This window comes from Carcharhinus amblyrhynchos, chromosome 7 (assembly GCF_965287045.1).
Source record: "Carcharhinus amblyrhynchos chromosome 7, sCarAmb.v2.hapA, whole genome shotgun sequence".
Taxonomy (NCBI): domain Eukaryota; kingdom Metazoa; phylum Chordata; class Chondrichthyes; order Carcharhiniformes; family Carcharhinidae; genus Carcharhinus; species Carcharhinus amblyrhynchos.
In genome coordinates this window covers 3431962-3450639 of record NC_137330.1, presented here as the reverse complement: position 1 = coordinate 3450639, position 18678 = coordinate 3431962, and the positions used below count along the sequence as shown (strand labels likewise).

Genomic DNA, 18678 nt, shown 5'->3' with positions numbered 1-18678 from the left:
TATTTTGCTATTTTAGATTTCCAAAATTTGCAGTATTTGACTTTCATGTTATACTCAACTGACCATAGCGCCATCTCTGACCAAACAAATTGCAGACACCTAGAATAGTCATTATTATGTTGTATCCAATTATGTGAATGCATCAGGGAAATAAATGTTCCACTTAAAATTTGAGCTTCATCCTGGGCCTTGCAGGAGCAAACTACGCATTGAAACTTAAACAGAACTGGAGTAATATTTTATGCATTTTCCCGCAATGCGTGTTTTCAAAAAAAAGTATAATTATGCTATGATGGAGGAGCTATATTTACAATGCAATAACTTGACGCATTTGTTTTTGTTTAGACCTCTGTTCCCCACCCCTGCTGAAAGTTGATCCAGAAGTTGAAATATTTGTTGGCCAGCAGTTGAACCTTATCTGTTCGGCTGGGCAATTGCAGACCCTTTACCCTTTGTTATACTCATTTTTCAACAATGAACAACGTCTCAATTTACCGGCAGAACAAAATTATTATTTAAGAGAACTTGCTGTGCTGGGCGATTCGGGAAATTACCAATGTGAAATAACAACTCCCAGAAGCACACAGAAGAAACTGAGTAATGTGGTTTCTGTTTTAGTTAAACGTGAGTAGATCTTATTTATGCCACCATTAATATTACAGATAAGGGTTTGAATAAAATCACGAGGCTGATGGCGGGTCCGGTAAATCGTGGTCGATAGAAACGTAACCTCTACTGACCCTACTTGATCAAGGGAGGGTAGGAGGTTATTTTATAATTTGCATTTAATTAAAATTGAACATGACAATATGAATATCATGAAAGTCTGTATCTAGTAGTTGGATGAATCATGTAGTACAGTATTGCTTAATCTTCAGGTAAAAAGAATAGCTAGATATTAAAATTATATGATCTAACTTAGAGAGTGCAGAAATATAAACAACACTGCGGCATGTTTGGTGGAGATAAAAATAACACAGAGCAAGAACTGTGATCTTTATGCAACATTCCAGAATTTTAGACTGAAGTGTAAATGAGTGGGATCTATTTTCACCATGAAAATTAGAAATCAATTTGAAACACTTTGGAAATTAAAAAAAAGGTATTCACAAAAAAAACAAATCTCCCGGAACGAAAACAGTTTTCCGGCGACTGCTATGGACAGTGTTAACTCCGCCTGTTCTTCTTGAGATGCATGTTCCATTACAAAGTATTGGCATTTCGCTAACCTCGCAGATGACTTACTCGTCACTGACTCGTGTTCGCCTTACTGTAGTTCCAAAAGGAGTTATGCAATCACTTTGTTGCAAATATGATTGACAAAAAACGGATTAGCTGGTAATGCTCACCTCTCAACAGATACACTCTAGTAAAAAAAAACTGAGTAAAGAGACTTTGCATTCCATTAAGGTACCACAGGCTGTGTCAAAGATACATTTTTTCATATTATCCCAAATATTTTATGCAAAGGTAAATAAAATCTGTATTACCAAGCCGTTTTTACCTCGTTAGATAGAACAATCTTTTTTTCACCTAAACTGCCTAAACCAGGCATTAACACTTCTCTTCATCTTTTTTACTCTCTATCAATAATCTGCTCAATCTCGTTTGCTCCAAGAATAAGAATGCCTATTTTTTTCCCCCTAGGTTTAAGCCTCAATAACTCATCACTGGAACGATTATGCTAAATTTCCTGTAAAAGGTCCCAAGCATCCCCGCATATTATACTTTAAAATATTCTGGTCCGAGCTTCTTGCAATACATGGGTCCTGAACAGGGCTATGTGTAAATTCATTAAAACAGAAAAATACAGATAGTTGAAATCTGAAAATCAGCGTCCAAAGGATACTGGGAAAAGCTCAGCAGGTTAGGCAATATCTGTGCAGGGACATAAAAAAAAGTTTATATATATTATCAGAATGTCCCTTTATTCCCTACTCAATACAAACATTTCTGAAGTTGACCTTGGCCTTATTGTGGCTCACTATAATCTTAACTGGTTGCTCTATGTTGAAGAATGGATCCCCAAGCTGCGTAGGCCTCTCTGTCCCGGTGCACTGTTTTTAACTGTCCCACTAAATTCATATTTCTCACTCTCTACCCTTTCCAGGAAAATGAATGACCTCACACTTCTCTATATCATCTAAACTATTCTGCAATTCTATTATCGTGTAATTTTCAGTTTAATCTGTTGTCAGGCATATTAACAGTGAAACAAGCACTTCTCAGACTTGGTGGGGAGGAAGTGGCATCGTCAGTGTTAATAACAAATCATTAGGCTTCAGAAACGTGTAATTGGAGTATGGAGATAGGCTCGAATTAATATTTAATTTAACAACAGAAACCAATCGTTTGGCGAGTGAATTGCTTGCCGTTGGAATGACACATAACTGTTACCAGAACAATGCACCAACTGTGTTCCTTTCCTACAGTAATTCCAGTATCAAAGCCGGATCTAGGACTCCAACCTCGATCAGAAATCGTGCAGGGAGAGGCGGTGACATTAACCTGCTCCGTATCTACCGGTTCATTTCCGATTAAGTATGTTTTCTTTCACAATTTGACGAACGAAATACACTGGGAGTTCTCCAATCACAGCAGAATTTCTTACGAAATGGCTAATGTCAGTAAAAGGGCTGAAGGAAATTACAGTTGCATAGTTTCAAACCAGGCATCGGAAAATGCTCTGTACAGCGAATCCATTCCATTGGCAGTGATTGGTGAGTACATTCCTCTTTCACTTTTACATGCTGTGGGCCACATTATTATGAGTCCGATTTCTTACTGTCCATTCCCTTATGCCATTGAGAAGTTGCTGGTGAGCTTCTCGAACCGCTGCAGCCTCTGCCTTGTAATTGCATGCGCAATGGTCCCAGGAAGTCTTTTGATTCAATGACAGTTCGAGAAGGCCGACTTGGTCCCAAGTTGGGACGGTATTTGGCACCCCAGTTGCAAACAGTGGTTTGCTCATACATCTCATTCTCTTGTCCTTGAAGGATTCAGGATTCAGGAAGCATATAAAAGCGGATTGACACGAGGGAGCTGTAAACAAACCTTGACTCAGATCTTGACGTCTATTGTAAGATTATAAAAAAGTGACACCATCTTTGTCAGCGTAACAAGGGATGGGTAATAAATTCTGACCTAATGAGTGATGCCCAATTCTCTTCAGTGAATTAAAGAAAAAGGCTCTGGACCCACTTCCCCAGAACAGTAGCCCGATTCTCAGGACTGATAAGCCAATTGCACATTTCTGCTGCATTCAAATGAATTCGAACGATTTAACGTCATTTAACACACAACATGACTTTTTCATTCCGATGTTGATGGTGATTTATTTCTCTAACTTCGAAACTGTTTGCTTTCTTTCAGTTCCTGTGGGTGGAGCTGTTCTTAATTCTAACATGAACAAAACTGAAATTTCAATGGGAGATCCTCTCGTTATGCAGTGCCAGTTGAAGGAAGGCACATTTCCCCAGTTCTTTTGGTACCTGGGCCATCAGCAGCTGGAAAACATCAGTGAACATCATAATTTCAGCACAGACGGGAGTCAGCTGAATATTCATTCATTCCAGATACGCTACAAAGGGCGATATTTCTGTGTAGCGATGAACAGAGGACCCGATGAAGAGATATTTAACACAACTAGCAATTATATAGATATCACAGTATCAGGTACCCGGAAATTATAGTAGGACGATTTGACTGTAATGTGCACATTTCTTTCAGAAGCATAGCTTAATGAATCCCCTTTACATACAATTCAAAATGGAAATCATATTTGATCACGAATGAGTAACATTGCTCATGTGGATTTTATTTTGTAAGACATTACTGCATCTGCAATAACCTAGCAAATTTCAAAATCTGAATTAACAGAGAAGTTGTGGGGAGAGAGAGAGAGAGAGAGCATAGAGTAGATACAACGCGAATACAACGCAGCAAACCTCAGACCTCAGATTTAGAAGCAGGGCTTGGAGATTGGCTACTTTTAAGTTTGCACTGACATTCAACAGATTTAAGACAGATTTTTTTGTTTTCTGACCTCACCTTTCTATTCCTCCCCTATCACCCTTGATCCCCATGTCAAAGAAAACTCTGCATTCAGCGAATTCAATACTCCATGGTTTGCATGGGAGAGCATTCTATTTAAGAACAAGAATGCACACGGAATGATCGTCATCATTCAAAAGGTATAGAATACAAAAGTAAGAACGGAACTGCATAAGAAACTCATGAGATCACAACTGGAGTATGGCATGTAGATCCGGTCACCACCTTACATGAGTTACTCCAGAGTTTAGAAACAAATTACTGGAATGTTGCCACGGTAGGACAAACATAGCGAAGCCGAGACCTTGGAGAGCTGAGAGTTGTTTTCCTTAGAAAAGAGAGCGCTGAGCATTGACATGATTGAGGTATTAGTAACTGTGAATGTGTTAGAGACACACTGAAGAGACGGAACCTGTCTCTCTTTGCAGAGTTATCAGAAATCTAAGCCACGTGGCAGAAGGATTGAAGGGGACGCGAGGAAACATTTTGTTAACAAGTGAGTTGTTGATGTCTGGAAGTTGCCGCCTCAGTTGGTGGTGGAAGCAGATGCTCTAATTAGTCAAATAGTTTAATAGGGACATGGATTTGCATTTTAACTGCCGTAATTCGCAGGATTATGGGCCATATGCAGGAAACTGAGATCAGAAAGGGCACCCGGTTGTTTTGAAGTCGGTACGGGCAAGACGGAGGGAATCGTGGCTCCCTTCTCTGTTGTGTAATTTCTATCATTCTCTGGTTAACAATGATTTGAGAGAGAGAGAGAGAGTCTGCGTGAGAGAGTAAGAGAGAGAGAGAGAGAGAGAATTCCTTATAAACAACGTACTCTTATTAGTAAATGGGTTGTCATATCACTTGGCCCTAACGCGCTCCTGGTATGTGGTCCCCTCACGATTTTTACAATATGTTTCATCTGGGGTTTACCTGTTCAGAAGCGATGGTTTTGCAATAAGTGACTGTACAGTTTGCTTCTCCAGGGATTAGTATTTAAATATTGATGAACTGTAGCCGAAAGCGAGTGAATCATTAATGCATAGTAATTAAATTTCAGATGGAGTGTATGATTTCTGGGGCGTATAATATTGTTCATCAAATATCCCTATTTAAATCCAGCACAGAGCCATACAGCTGCCATCACCACATCAGTTATTCCACTCCTTCTTATCATTGCCCTGCTTGCATGCTTAAGCTACGAACGGAGAAAGGCGAATCAAGGTGAGCAATGCCGTGGAGGCGGGGTTCATACTCAACAGTCCGTTCAATGTTCAGCGATAGCACAATATATCTAACAGGTTGACTTTCTATAGCAATGCAAAGTTGTGAGATCGAACAACATGCCGTTTGCTTTCAATGATTTTAATGTTGCTGAGCAGCGAAACATTTCACCTGAGCTTTCCAATTTTGCACTCACTCGGACAAACACTCGAATCCCAAATTTAGGTGACTCAATAATTTGTACGACAGGAATAAAGGGCACCTATTGGTTGACAATTTTGGTTTGAATGGCACTAGTGTCACGATGGAGAAAACAGCCCGAAATTAAAAAAAAATGCATGGTTTCGAAATATTTATTTCTTTTCAGGGAACCAGTTGTTATTTATGTATCTATGTCCGTTCTGACCAGCAATGAGCCGGCCAAACAGAATGAAACTGCCTTGCCAGAGTACTCTTGGTTTGTGTCGTACAGATTGTTCTTATCTTCCGAAATCTGGTATTCTTGTATTTATCCTGGTGAATACAATGTTTAAAATGGAGGCAACGTTTACTTCAATTCAGCAACGTTCAACTTCCGTCCTGCCAACCGACTATTGAATGGATACATTCATGAATTGCGATCAAGAGTAGAGGGATCATTTTAGGAATTTTCGTTCTTTCAGCAACTTTATATCAGGGCGAGCGGCGAGCGACAACCGACAAATCTCGCATGGACTACTTTTGAAGCCGAAATTAAATAGCGGAGACAAATTGCATAGCAATCGCTCAGCGTGTTAGAGAACTTACGTTTCCTGCCGTGTAATGCTACTGGACAGGAATATATGGTTACAGTCATCGTCAGATTGATTCACTGTTCACCGTTCACGTGTGCATTTGTCACTTGCATTAATCATACATAAGGATTTTGTTTTCCTGTCAGGGTATCGATGTCATACTTTTCCAGAATGCATGGATCATTAATCACAATGCTAGATGAGAAGTTGGGACTTTGACCCGACACAAATTAATCCAGAAACAGCTACTAATGAAAACCTAGTATTACTTAATATGGTTAATTTACTGGGAAAGTTGGAAGCAATGATGAGCTCTCTATAGATTACAGGAGGAAAAGGTGGAACCATTGCACATAACCTTTCTGTCATTGTTAGATGAAGGACTGGTGATAGGGGTTTCAAAAAATCCAATTGTTACACACTTTTAAAACGGAAAGCAGAAAAAGCTCAGGTAAAGCCAGCAGAACCAAACCAGTCAGTTTGTCGTCGTTCGTAATGTTTTTTTTCTAAATTATAATCCTGGGAATTTATGACCAAAAAACTTGTTCAAGTCTGAAATAATTAAAAAAACCATGAGCAGTTATTTGCTAAGGAGGAGGGATACTTATCTAACTTTTCGTGTGGAAAACTGAGGGATTAATTATGGTTGCGTAGTTAATATGGTGAACTTCACAAGAGGGAATCTAACCAATCGCCACAAATTTAAACGCTTGGAATGAAATATCCGCTTATATCAGGGAGCTGGGTAAAAAAGAACATGGATTATATTTGAATTTTGAGGATTTTGTTCCACATCATCTTAGAATTGGTAATTGGAATAGTGCTTTCCTTGAAGCAGACCGACAAGGTTAATATTGATTGTATACGGAACAATTTCTTCTTTGCAAATTACAGTTAACCTAAATGTTTCCGAGCTGTTCAGTATGCAGTGATGAAAACAAAACAGGATATTTACAGGCTACTGTAATGGATGCAGCCTTGGCCTTTCAGATTTACTGTTGGCAAATTGGCATGCTGTGTTACCTCTTGGGAGTATAAGCAAGAAGAAGTAATCGGAATTAAAAGGGTACGGTTTAAAAGGAGTGCAGGAATGGAGAGAAGGATTACTTAAATTTGAGATGTCATTGACTCTAGCAGTTCAAGATAACAATTGGCATTTTCTGTATGTTTTGATTAATCATAATATGAAATTAAAATGACTCTCACTCAACTGGGGTGTGTTGTACAATTCTGGACATAGGGTTTAAGACCAATGTAAATAAATTAAAACACACGCAGAAAGGATTTCAGTTAACTGAATAGCTTGATGAAATTGGAGGTGCATATTCTTTCAATGGTCTGTTACATGCTAATTAGCAACATATAAGGCCAGCAAGAATAATAAAAGCAATATCATGGGTAGAATCTGCTTGCCGGAGGCATTTTGATTATATGTATAGTCAGTTCGTCCATTTGCACCACACCCCAGCAAACCACCTCGCCCCTCCCCACGCCGCCGCCCCCCCACAAACACACACACACACGCCTACCCCAAACAGTACGTCAATATGTATACTGTGCATTTCTTACATTTAATTATGTATCCCGACCAAAATTCCTGCTTTAGCGTCCATCAATACTTCATGCTTATCCGGATTTTTGAACCACAACGTCTTGCCCTGATCACACAAATTTCAGATATTCTGTGTGTGTGTGTGTGTGTGTGTGTGTGTGTGTGTGTGTGTGTGTGTGTGTGTGTGTGTGTGTGTGTGTGTGTGTGTGTGTGTTGGGGGGGGGGGTGGGTGGGCGTGGGGGTGGGGGCTAATTCGTCAGTTAAATTCAAAGCTTTTTTGTCACTGAAGTGATGCCAGCATGATGTTTGATGGATCCTACAGTCGTCGGTCTGTTCCTTAATGCTTAACTTTAGCTGTTCTACAATTCAATTTTTTTTTAAAAGATTAATATTTACTTACCAGATGAAGAAACCATTTGTAAGGTGTCAAGCAAATGTATTCACTGCCCCAATTTCTGACTTTTTTTTTCTTGTTTTATGCAGACAGTTCCTCCAACAATTCCCCACAACTACGGTAAGTCATCCAGCTGTTTAAATCATAAACTTGTAAAGGGGTGAATGTCATGCTAGTCCGCGTGGTAAATCCAGAGGTTGGAAATATTCATCCAGTAATTCACCTTGAATGCCCCTGAATAGCGCAGCGGAGACATAATGGCGAAAGATCTGTAGTGGTGTTCCTGATGAGTGATCATCACTCATGTTCAAACTACTGTCAAACTAATTCTACCATTATTGACGTTCTTGCTGGAGACGACATTCTCAATCTCCTACTTCCTCGTCTTTTGCCCCCTCGAGGCGTTTAACAACCTTAAAACTTTTCATTCCTGCTAATATTTAACCTTCTGTTCCAAGGCCTTCTGCCTCATTTTGTTCAAACATCCTTAAAAATGAAGTCGCTAGCTCCACATAAGATGCCAGTAAGCTTCTGCTGTAACCTTTTGCGGCATTTGACAGCTCCCGTGATGTGCAAACGCATAATTAACAGTTCCTGGATAATTTATTTTTCGAATCAAATAGTGAATCCGGAATCCATTAAATGCGAATGTATTTCAATATATGAGGAGCAAATACTGAGTGATCACAGATTAGATGGGTGCAAGGCGCATAGAGATAACGATTGCATAAACAGGAATAGGAAGAAGGATGTCAATGTGGAGCTGAACGCAATGGTGAATATTGAGGCAACTAAGAAATAAAGATGGTAAATTGTGCATCATACAATTTGGAAAAAAAACGATTATCAGGGAAGTTTTGCTAACCCTAAACATTGCTCTGATGATCTGCCCGTCGGGCTACTAATCTTCTTAAATCATTTCACCGATAAGGGCAAGCATTCAATATAAATACAAATCAATCAAGATATAACTTGATGAGCAAATATGTACGCAACTGCTGCCTATCATGGTTAATTCTGCATTTGCACATCACGGGAGCTGTTAAATGCCGCAAAAGGTTACAGCAGAAGTTTACTGGCATCTTATGTGGAACTAACGACTTCATTTTTAAGGATGTTTCAACAAAATGAGGCAGAAGTCCTTGGAACAGCAGGATAAATATTAGCAGGAATGAAGCGTTTTAAGATTGTTAAACGCGTCGAGGGGGCAAAGGACGCGGAAGTAGGAGGTTGAGAATGTGATCTCCAGGAAGTACATCAGTAATAGTAGAATTAGTTTGACAGTATTTGAAAGCAATATAGAGGCGAATTGGGGGACATCGGTTTTCGATTAGAGAGTTGATGGAACCTCTCGCGTTTTTATTTCATAGGTGATTGAAGTTGCTACTATGTGTTTTAAAAAGCAAGATAGCTTGCTAATAAACATTGTGGTACTAACAGTAGTGCGCCACGATGGATTAGTGTTGAACAAATGCGTATTCTTCATTGAATTATTTATACTTTCCTTTATCTCCCTCGCGTAAGTTTCTTTTCTGCTCCAACTGCATTCTGCTGCATAGCAATTGAGCGTATTAATGAATTATTTGCTAATATCCGAATATCTTTCGTTCAAAGTGATACAACTGGAAATATACATCAATATTGTGGCGAGAAAACGTCGGCCAGCAACTTTGAATATGCAGTTGTTAGAAAATGCCGAAATACCAGTAAGCATCAAGTTTAACGTTTATTTATTCATGTCACAAGTAGGGTTATATTTACAAAGAAATGAAGTGTGCACTTGCTGAATTTGTTTCCTATAGTTTTTGTAGCCGACATTTAGATGAAATTGCTGCTCTGTCCCTCTCCTCATTTTTTTTTCAAAAAAATGTTGCATTTCATCATTCTTCGTTTTTTTATGAAACACGTTTTATGATCACGTTTTTTATGTGATCTGGACCTGATGAGAAATTAGTATGCACTGGCTCTCTTGATGCTCCTCCATGGTCACAGTAAAGGACGCTGATAATCAACTATTACAATCAATATCTTGAGCACTTAAAGATTATTGATTCTCTTTCCAAATGGACATTGCAAGTACATTAAGGAAAAGAGCAATGCAGAATATTGACCAACACCTGATATTTGAATCCCAAACGCATGACACTGCGATACAACCAGTCTTTAGAGTACATCACTTGGAATAAAATGTTTTGATACAGATCCATCTCGCCCTAATAATCCAAGGCACATCGATGATGTCCCTTTAAATATAGAATTGCCCACATATTAATTCCGTCAGGCGGATCAGGCATTGGATTTTTAATTTGGTAAACACAGGTATAAATAACCTCCAGTACTGAATTTTTATATGCCTTCTACTTAAATATTTCATTATGTACCTCGATCTTCAATTAAACAATGCCCTTTTCTTTGAATTCTTTAGATTCAAGAAAATTCCAGCCGACTTATTCTACAGTAAATGAGCCTCCTGCTGCAGAAGGTAAACCTTCATTGTTTCCTGCTTGATATGCATTGCTATACCTTACACGAGTGATCAACTACTTGGGAAAGAAAAACATGACTTTCATGTGACTCCAGGAGACGACATCTGACAGGTCATACTAGAGTTATGTATTGCAGGGACCATTGATAATGAAGCACCCTATTACTTCCTGGTAATTTCACCTCTTTACAAGTAGCATTGTCATAGATACTGCAAATATGTCTCCCTGCTGTGTGCTTTACAGGCCTACGATGTGCTTAAGCGTAATTAATCAGGATAACGAGGGTGTATTAAATCAACGCAACGATAATATACTTAAGGTATCATTCAATCCATGTAGTTGCAGGAAAATAACGTGTACATTTAGCAAACATAGCCTATTTTACATAATACAATCAGAGCTGCAGGCATGTATATGTTCTGGGGACCCAGAGCATAGTCTGTTTGAATAGATTTTTTTTTCTTGTGATGATTCAATTACATCTGTTGCAGCAAACGATTTTTATATTAATTCCTTAAAAAAAGCTGAGAATGAATTAGCATAAAAAAGCTCAAGAAGAAATTATTTTATTTCTATAGGTGTTGCCTTCATGGTCACTGAGAGTGGAAAAATATGTTCACCACTGTTTATAAAAGTGAATGAAATGTCTTACTCATGCCTATTAAACAAATGAATAGCAATGTACCATCATAGTTTATTATTGTCACCTATTCACTTATCCTAATCACTCTGCATATTTGGTTTTATTTGTAAACATCAATGTATCTATATATGCAGGAGATATGTGCTTAACCATTTCCCCTTTTGTTTCTCAATCGGGCCCACTATATTGATTCTTGATTCTTGTTAAGGCCACTTCCTTATGTTTGCTTTGTCTCTGAATCCAACTATTTAGATACGACAGAATCAGATGCTGGCTTGGTTTATGCAGTTGTCAAGATCACAAAGTCAAGCAGCGCCGGTAACTTATTTTTTTTTACAACCGCTGTTAAGTGGGATTATATTTGCAGTTCCACAAGTTTGAATGCTTCCCACAAAATAAATTTGCAGTCCATTCAGGAACACGAAGCTAAAATTGGAACATTGCTGACTGCGCTAAAAATCTCACAGTTATGCAAAGTGATTGGGAGTGCAGTGAATAATTTCACGTCCTCTAGATGTAAAACAACGCGCAGTGGACATTGGGTGCCCCAAAGGTATCTGCAGGTTTTCTGTCCAGATGGTAAAGTGAAAATTAATTTGAATTTGCAATTCAAGAAGGCACCGTATTGGAAAACAGCAACTTCCATGCATATATTGAGGGTAGAACACATATGTCAAGGTGTATCATAGAAATGTCTGCTGGAGTGTTCCTCCTGAAACTCTGCATTATGTCTGCCTTCATAACATAGAACATAGAACAGTACAGGCTCTTTGGCCTTCGACGTTGTGCCGAGCTATGTCCAAATCCAAGATCAAACTATCCCAGTCCCTGTCGTTCTGGTGTGCTCCATGTGCCGATCCAATCACCGCTTGAACGTTCCTAAAGTGTCCAACTCCACTATCACAGCACACAGTCCATTCCACACGCCAATCAGTCTTTGAGTAAATAATCTACCTGGGATATGCCTCCTATATATCCCACCACGAACCTTATAGTTATGCCCCCTAGTAACAGCTACAACCACCCTTGGAAATAGTCTCTGAACGTTCACTTTATCTATCCCCTCATCATCTTATAAATCTCTGTTACGTTGCCTTCCATCCTCCTCCACCCCAAAGAGAAAACCCCCAGCTCCATTAACCTTTCCTCATAAGACCTATCCTCCAAACCAGGCAACATCCTGGCAAATCTCCTCTGCACTCTCTGCAATGCTTCCACATCCTTCTTATAGTGCGGTGACCAGAACTGCACACAATATTCCAAATATTGTCTCACCAATGTTCTGTACAGTTGAAGCATAATGCCTCGGCTATTAAACTTAAACTCCCTGTTAATAAACACTAACAGAAAAGGAGCGTTCTTCATGGCTTTATCCACTTGAGTGACAACCTTCAGACATCTGTGGATATGAACCCCAAACTCCATCTGTTCCTCCACATTCCTCAGAATCTTGCCATTGACCTTGTAATCTGCATTCAAGTTTGTCTTACCAAAATGAATCGCCTCGCCCTTATCAGGGTTAAACTCCACCAGCCACTTCTCGGCCCAGATCTGCATCCTACCAATATCTCTTTGCAGCCTATAAGAGCCCTCCACCTCATCCACTACTCCATCAATCTTGGTGTCATCAGCAAATTTACTAACCCACCTTTCAGTCCCCTCTTCCAACTCACTGATAAAAATCACAAATAGCAGAGGACCCAGCACTGATCCCTATGGTACACCGCAGGTAACTGGTCTCCAGTCTGAAACATTTTCCTCCACCACCACCTTCCGTCTTCGATGAAACAGTCAGTTATTTATACATTCGGCCAAATTTCCTTCTATCCCACACTTCCTTACTTTCTTCATGAGCCTACCATGAGGAACCTTATCAAACGCCTCACTAAAATCCAGGTACACGGCATCAACTGCCCTACCTTCATCTACACACTTAGTTATCTCCTCAAAGAATTCAATCAAATTTGCGAGGCAGGACTTACCCCTCACAAAGCCGTGCTGACTATCCCAGGTTAAACTGCATCTTTCCAAATGGTCATAAATCCTATCCCTCAGTACCCTTTCCGTTAACTTACCGACCACCAAATTAAGACTAACTGGCCTATAATTACCAGGGCCAATCCTAATACCTTTCTTGAAGAGAAAAGCAACATTCACCAATCTCCAGTCCTCTGGCACAATCCCCGTGGACAGTGAAAATCCGAAGATCAAAGCTAAAGTCACCACAATCTCGTCCCTTGCCTCCCAAAGAATCCTAGGATGTATCCCACCTGTCCCAGGGGACTTATCAACCCTCAGGTTTTTGAAAATTGCTAATACATCTTCCCTCAGAACGTCTACCTCCTCCATCCTATCAGCCTGTATCACAGGCTCATCCTCAAAAAAATGACCCCTCTCCTTATTGAACACTGAAGAAAAATATTCATTCGACACATCACCTATCTCTTCTGACTCCAGACACAAGTTCCCACAACTATCCTTGACTGGCCCTAACTTCACCCTGGTCATTCTTTTATTTCTCACATAAGAGTAAAAAGCCTTAGCATTTTCCTTTATCCGACCCGCCAAGGACTTCTCATGCCCCCTCCAATCTCGCCTAAGGCCGTTTTTTTAACTCATTCCTAGTTACCTTGTAACCCTCAAGCGACTCAACTGGACCTTGTTTTTTCATCCTTACATACGATTCCTCATTCCTCTTGACAAGACATTCAACCTCTTTTGTGAACAATGGTTCCCTCACTCAGCCATTTCCTCCCTGCCTGACAGGGACATACCTATCAAGGACACACAGTATTTGTTCCTTGAAAAAGCTCCACTTTTTGTTTGTGCCCATACCTGACAATTACTGTTCCCATTTTGTGCTCCCTAATTGTTGCCTAATCGCATCATAATTACCCCTGCATCAATTATAAACCTTGCCCTGCCAGGTGACCCTATTACTCCCCATTGCAATAATGAAGGACACTTGTGGTCACTATCTCCAAAGTGCTCTCCCACAAATTAATCTAACACTTGGCCCGGTTCATTATCCTGTACCAAGTCCAATGTGGTCCCACCTCTTGTCGGCTTATGCATATATTTTGTCAGGAAACCCTCGTGCACACACTGTACGAAAAGTTTCCCAACCGAACTATTCGACCTATAAAGGTTCCAATCAATATTTGGAAAGTTAAAGTTACCCATGATATTTACCCTGTGACCTCCACACCTATCCATAATTTGCTTTGCCATTTCCTCTTTCACATCTCTATTGCTATTTGGAGGCCTATAGAAAATTCCTAACAATGTGACCGATCCTTTCCTATTTCTAACTTCAGCCCATATTACCTCAGTAGACAGATCGATCTCGAAAAACCTTTCAGCAGCCCTTAAACTATCCTTAATTAACAATGCTCCTCCTCTAACTATTTTACCGCCTTCCCTCCTCTTACTGAAACATCTATACCTCGGAACTGCCAACAGCCCTTCCCGTCCTGTTCTAACCATGTCTCCGTAATGGTCACATCATAGTCCCAAGTACCAATCCACACTCCAACTTCACCTACCTTATTCCTGATGCTCCTTGCATTGAAGTAGATACACTTCAACCCACCATCCTGTCTGTCTGTACACTGCTGTGACTTGATACCTTCCTCAGTACTTCACGACACTCAACACTGGCTTTTGGACTACAGCTCATTTTCCCATCCCCCTAACACTGACTGATTGTGGACAAGACAATTAAAAAACAAATTCTTTAAGTGCTATTGTTCAAATATTGAGTCGTTGTACTTGTGTAGAACTGAGGCATCTTCACTGGATCTACAACAACGTTGAGACTCTATTTACACAACAGATGCATGTGGTACAAACAGAGGGAACATACACTTCCTATAATCACATGATGTGGATGCATGATCGGTTAAGTCTAATACAAGCCACAATTTCAATAACCAAGAGTGATGCTGGCCCGGTGTACATCATGCCTCAACATAATGCACTTTGCCCTGACCTCAATGGGGAGTAGTATACATTTTTGTCAACCCAGTATTTTTTTTAAGGGCTGGATAGATTTGAAACATTCCCTTTCCATGAAAATTTATTCTTCCCCTCCAACATACCCAGGCGGCCAGTTTAAAATGCTTCTGTTTTTTTCTCCCTGGCAGGTAACAGCAGCGGCACTGCACGAGGGAAACAGGTCAGTAATATTCAGATGAAAAGACGGACGTATCACAGTTGAAGCTTGAACAGTTGGCCTTAAGGCGAGCACATGGGCATCAGATTTTGCAATCGTCCAACTAAAACCTATCCCGCAAATGAACAACACGCCCACCAAAACCACCCGCCCAACCATTATTCCTCACCAGCAACGCTCCTGCACTTACCCGCCCCCCCCCACCCCCCACCGCCCTCCCCCACACATACACACAAACACACATACAACCAGCCCGCACATTGGAAAACAAAATATTGTGATGTTTTCAACAGCAGCAGAATGCCTGCAGTCATGTATGTTCCACTTGCAAAAATGAAGACAATTATTTTCAACAACGGCAGTATATTCAATGTGCAAATAATTTGAGATCATTACATGAGCTCAAAACTTCCATACGTAACAAAATATAGCCAAAATTAATTTGGTTGATTCCGCCAAAGGCAATTTTAAACCTGAAAAAAAATCAAAGTAATGCAACATGGCTTACACTGTTATCAACGTCGCCCTTTAATTACAAATATTGATCGCAGCCCCTAATGGATCAAATGGTTAGCTTGTCTGGCGTTCCAAAGTGAAAAAAAAGTCCTTTGTCATTAGTTAGCACAGACTCATGATCCAAAGAGGTTTGGCTCCCTTTAAAAGTTCATTTTTTATTATTTTTAATAGGCGTTTTTCTCATAGTTTGAGCGTGAAAATTGAAATGCTTATTATTCATATCATTAATTCATGGAACATACTTACAACCTGTTCCTAATTGACCTGTTGATTGTGAAGTTAGGAAACTTTCCTGATTAAATGCAATCCATGTTCCAGCGCACCCAAAGTGCCGATGGACAACGAGTTCTGAGAATCAAAATGCACGGCTATAAAATGCCGGTGGGTGAATGGTTGGATTTGAAGAGGAACTTACATGCGGCAGCATTGTTCTGCAGCTCTTGACCTTGTTCTAATAGTCTGACGAAGTAACTGGTTAGACAGGCGCTTTCGAACGAACACTTGCAGCATTAAACATCTCAATTCATGAATTTTGCACAACTGCTGCCATGATGTTGAAGGTCACTTCCAAATGTTTTCCTCAGAAATATTCCCTGAACAGATGGGGAACATCAAAATGGGTCATGTACATTACGATGTAGACCTACTTTCTTACTTTCCTACACAACGTAGGAAAGGCCCTTCAGCTCATCGAGTCTGCATTGGCATGTGAGTATCACCTAACCTACCTAACCTCATTTGCTAGCACTTGATCCATGTCCTATAATGTTGCTGGTTTAGGTACCTTTTAAGGGATGTGTGGCAATGCGCCTCCACCACCCTCCCGGCCAGTGCATTCTAGGCCATAACACCCTCTTGGTAAAATAAATGTTTTCATCACATCCCTCCTAAACTCCCTACTCCTCACCTTGAACTTGAGTCTCCTCGCGAATAACACTTCAACTCAGGGAACAACAACTCGCTGTACATCCTGTCCATGCTCCTCATAGTGTTGTACACATTGACCTGGTCTTTCCGAGTCTTGTCTACTCCAACGAAAGCAACCTGAGTCTATCCAACCTCTCTTCATAACATAAATGTTCCATCGCGGGCAACATGCAGGTGAGTTTGCTCTCCACGCCGTTCAGTGTAATCATATCATTCCTATAATCTGACCACTAAAACTGTAGGCATTACTCCAGTTCTGGCCTTTCCAAAATCCTATTAAACTCCAGCCATACCTCTGCATTTTTTGTGACCTATTCATCAATAAATAAGGACAAATTTCCCATATTCATTTTACACCACCCTGCTAACATGCCCTTCCATTTTCAGAGGTTCATGGACAAACGCACCAAGGTCCCATATTTCGTCACTTCCTAGTGTTTTGTGATTCATTGAAAACTTCTGTGGCAACTGACTCCTTCGAAAATGTATCACCCCACATTTAACAGTTTGAAAATCCACCTGCCACTTATTTCCCAATGTGACTAATCGGTTTATATGTTTTTGTTTGCCGAAGACATTTAGCCTGTGCGTGTTTTTATTAAAACAAATCTTGTCCGGGGTCTTGTGGTCTAGGCCGATGATTATTGCCGATCACAAAGTCTGATTGTAGTGGCGAGCTTCCTTTTTGAAACACTGTCATGCATCCGGTACAGGTACACACGTTGTACTGTTAGGGAGGGTGCTCTAGAATTTTGAAAGGGCGACTATGAATGAATGGCGATATAGGTCCATGAGACCCTGGTGTTAGAACAGGAGCAGGGGGTGGGGGTGGTGGGTGCATGAGGCCGGTGTATTCCCATGCATCTGCCGTTTTTGTTCTTCCAAGTGGAGACTGTTCTGAATTTTAGAAGGTCCTGTAGAAGAATATTCGGTCACTCTCCGCAGTGCACCATGCAAAAGATAGAAACTGCTGTCGCTGCGAACCCCTATATGGTGTTAATGCAACTTCAAGATGGCCGATGGGTTGCTACTAAGCAGGGGTTTTTTTTACGGGATGGTGTAGAATTTCTTGAATGCTGTTGGAGTTGCACTCCTCTTGGCATTAGATTTTACCATATCATATTCCTACATTCTGCCTTGAAGATGATAATTTTGGACACTCATGCGGTGTTTGCCATGTAATTGGGCGTCGTGAAGTTGGGCCTTGGTTAACCTCAGACACTTCTCAAATGAATGCTGCATTTATGGACCCCAGCGCATTTCGTGCAAACTCGAGAGACCCATTTGACCTTATATTCTTTAATTTCAGGATAACAAGAAGGACGAGGGAGACTATTGCATCACATATGCCACACTGAACCACAGGAACAATGAAAATACTGTTCAAGAAAATGAAAATGAAGAAGGGGGTGTATACGCGAATCTTCCACGACATTCATAGCAAAATTGAACAAAACATTAATGCGTCATTGCAGCTATTGTTCATTTGTGGCCTTCGTAGTTTCGAGCTGTTTGTTTCTAAAGTGGATGCTCAATTTCGGAAATTTACTGTATATTTTGCAGTCAAATATTCTGGATTATGGCACTGCCTGAATGTTAATTTTGGACATTGCATCATATTGACTGATTTTTAGCGTGAGCAAACTCGAGACATTCAGTAAGTTGCTTTCAGTTCAATTCATCCTGATTCGTGATGTTTTGGAGAAGGCAGTTTAATTCCAGCAGGAGAAATGCTCTGTCAGAGATTCGCTCACAGTGTCACACGATCCCAGCTTTTCAAATAGAATAGGGTCAATACCGATTGACATGTTGTAAATACATTTCTGGTGCTAATTTAACTGAACAGCTATCTATCCGACCTTTGGAAATCAGGTTAATGAGAAAGATATAGTTCCAACCTGGACAAACCTGACGACTTTTCCCAACCATGGAAGCAGTAATGCAATAT

At 40.3% G+C, this 18678-nt stretch overlaps 1 protein-coding gene across 1 annotated transcript in view; it reads left to right on the top strand.

Moving 5' to 3' along the window:
* LOC145345307 (Fc receptor-like protein 5) overlaps positions 1-18171 on the top strand; it is a 33501-nt gene extending 15330 nt beyond the window's left edge. The window contains exons 4-11 of the mRNA XM_080193123.1: positions 346-624; positions 2433-2720; positions 3373-3675; positions 5164-5265; positions 9544-9690; positions 10410-10466; positions 15259-15290; positions 18040-18171. Of these exons, the coding sequence (XP_080049249.1) occupies positions 346-624; positions 2433-2720; positions 3373-3675; positions 5164-5265; positions 9544-9690; positions 10410-10466; positions 15259-15290; positions 18040-18171 (1340 nt within the window). The remainder of the gene's footprint in view (positions 1-345; positions 625-2432; positions 2721-3372; positions 3676-5163; positions 5266-9543; positions 9691-10409; positions 10467-15258; positions 15291-18039) is intronic.
* The last annotated feature ends 507 nt before the right edge of the window (positions 18172-18678 follow it).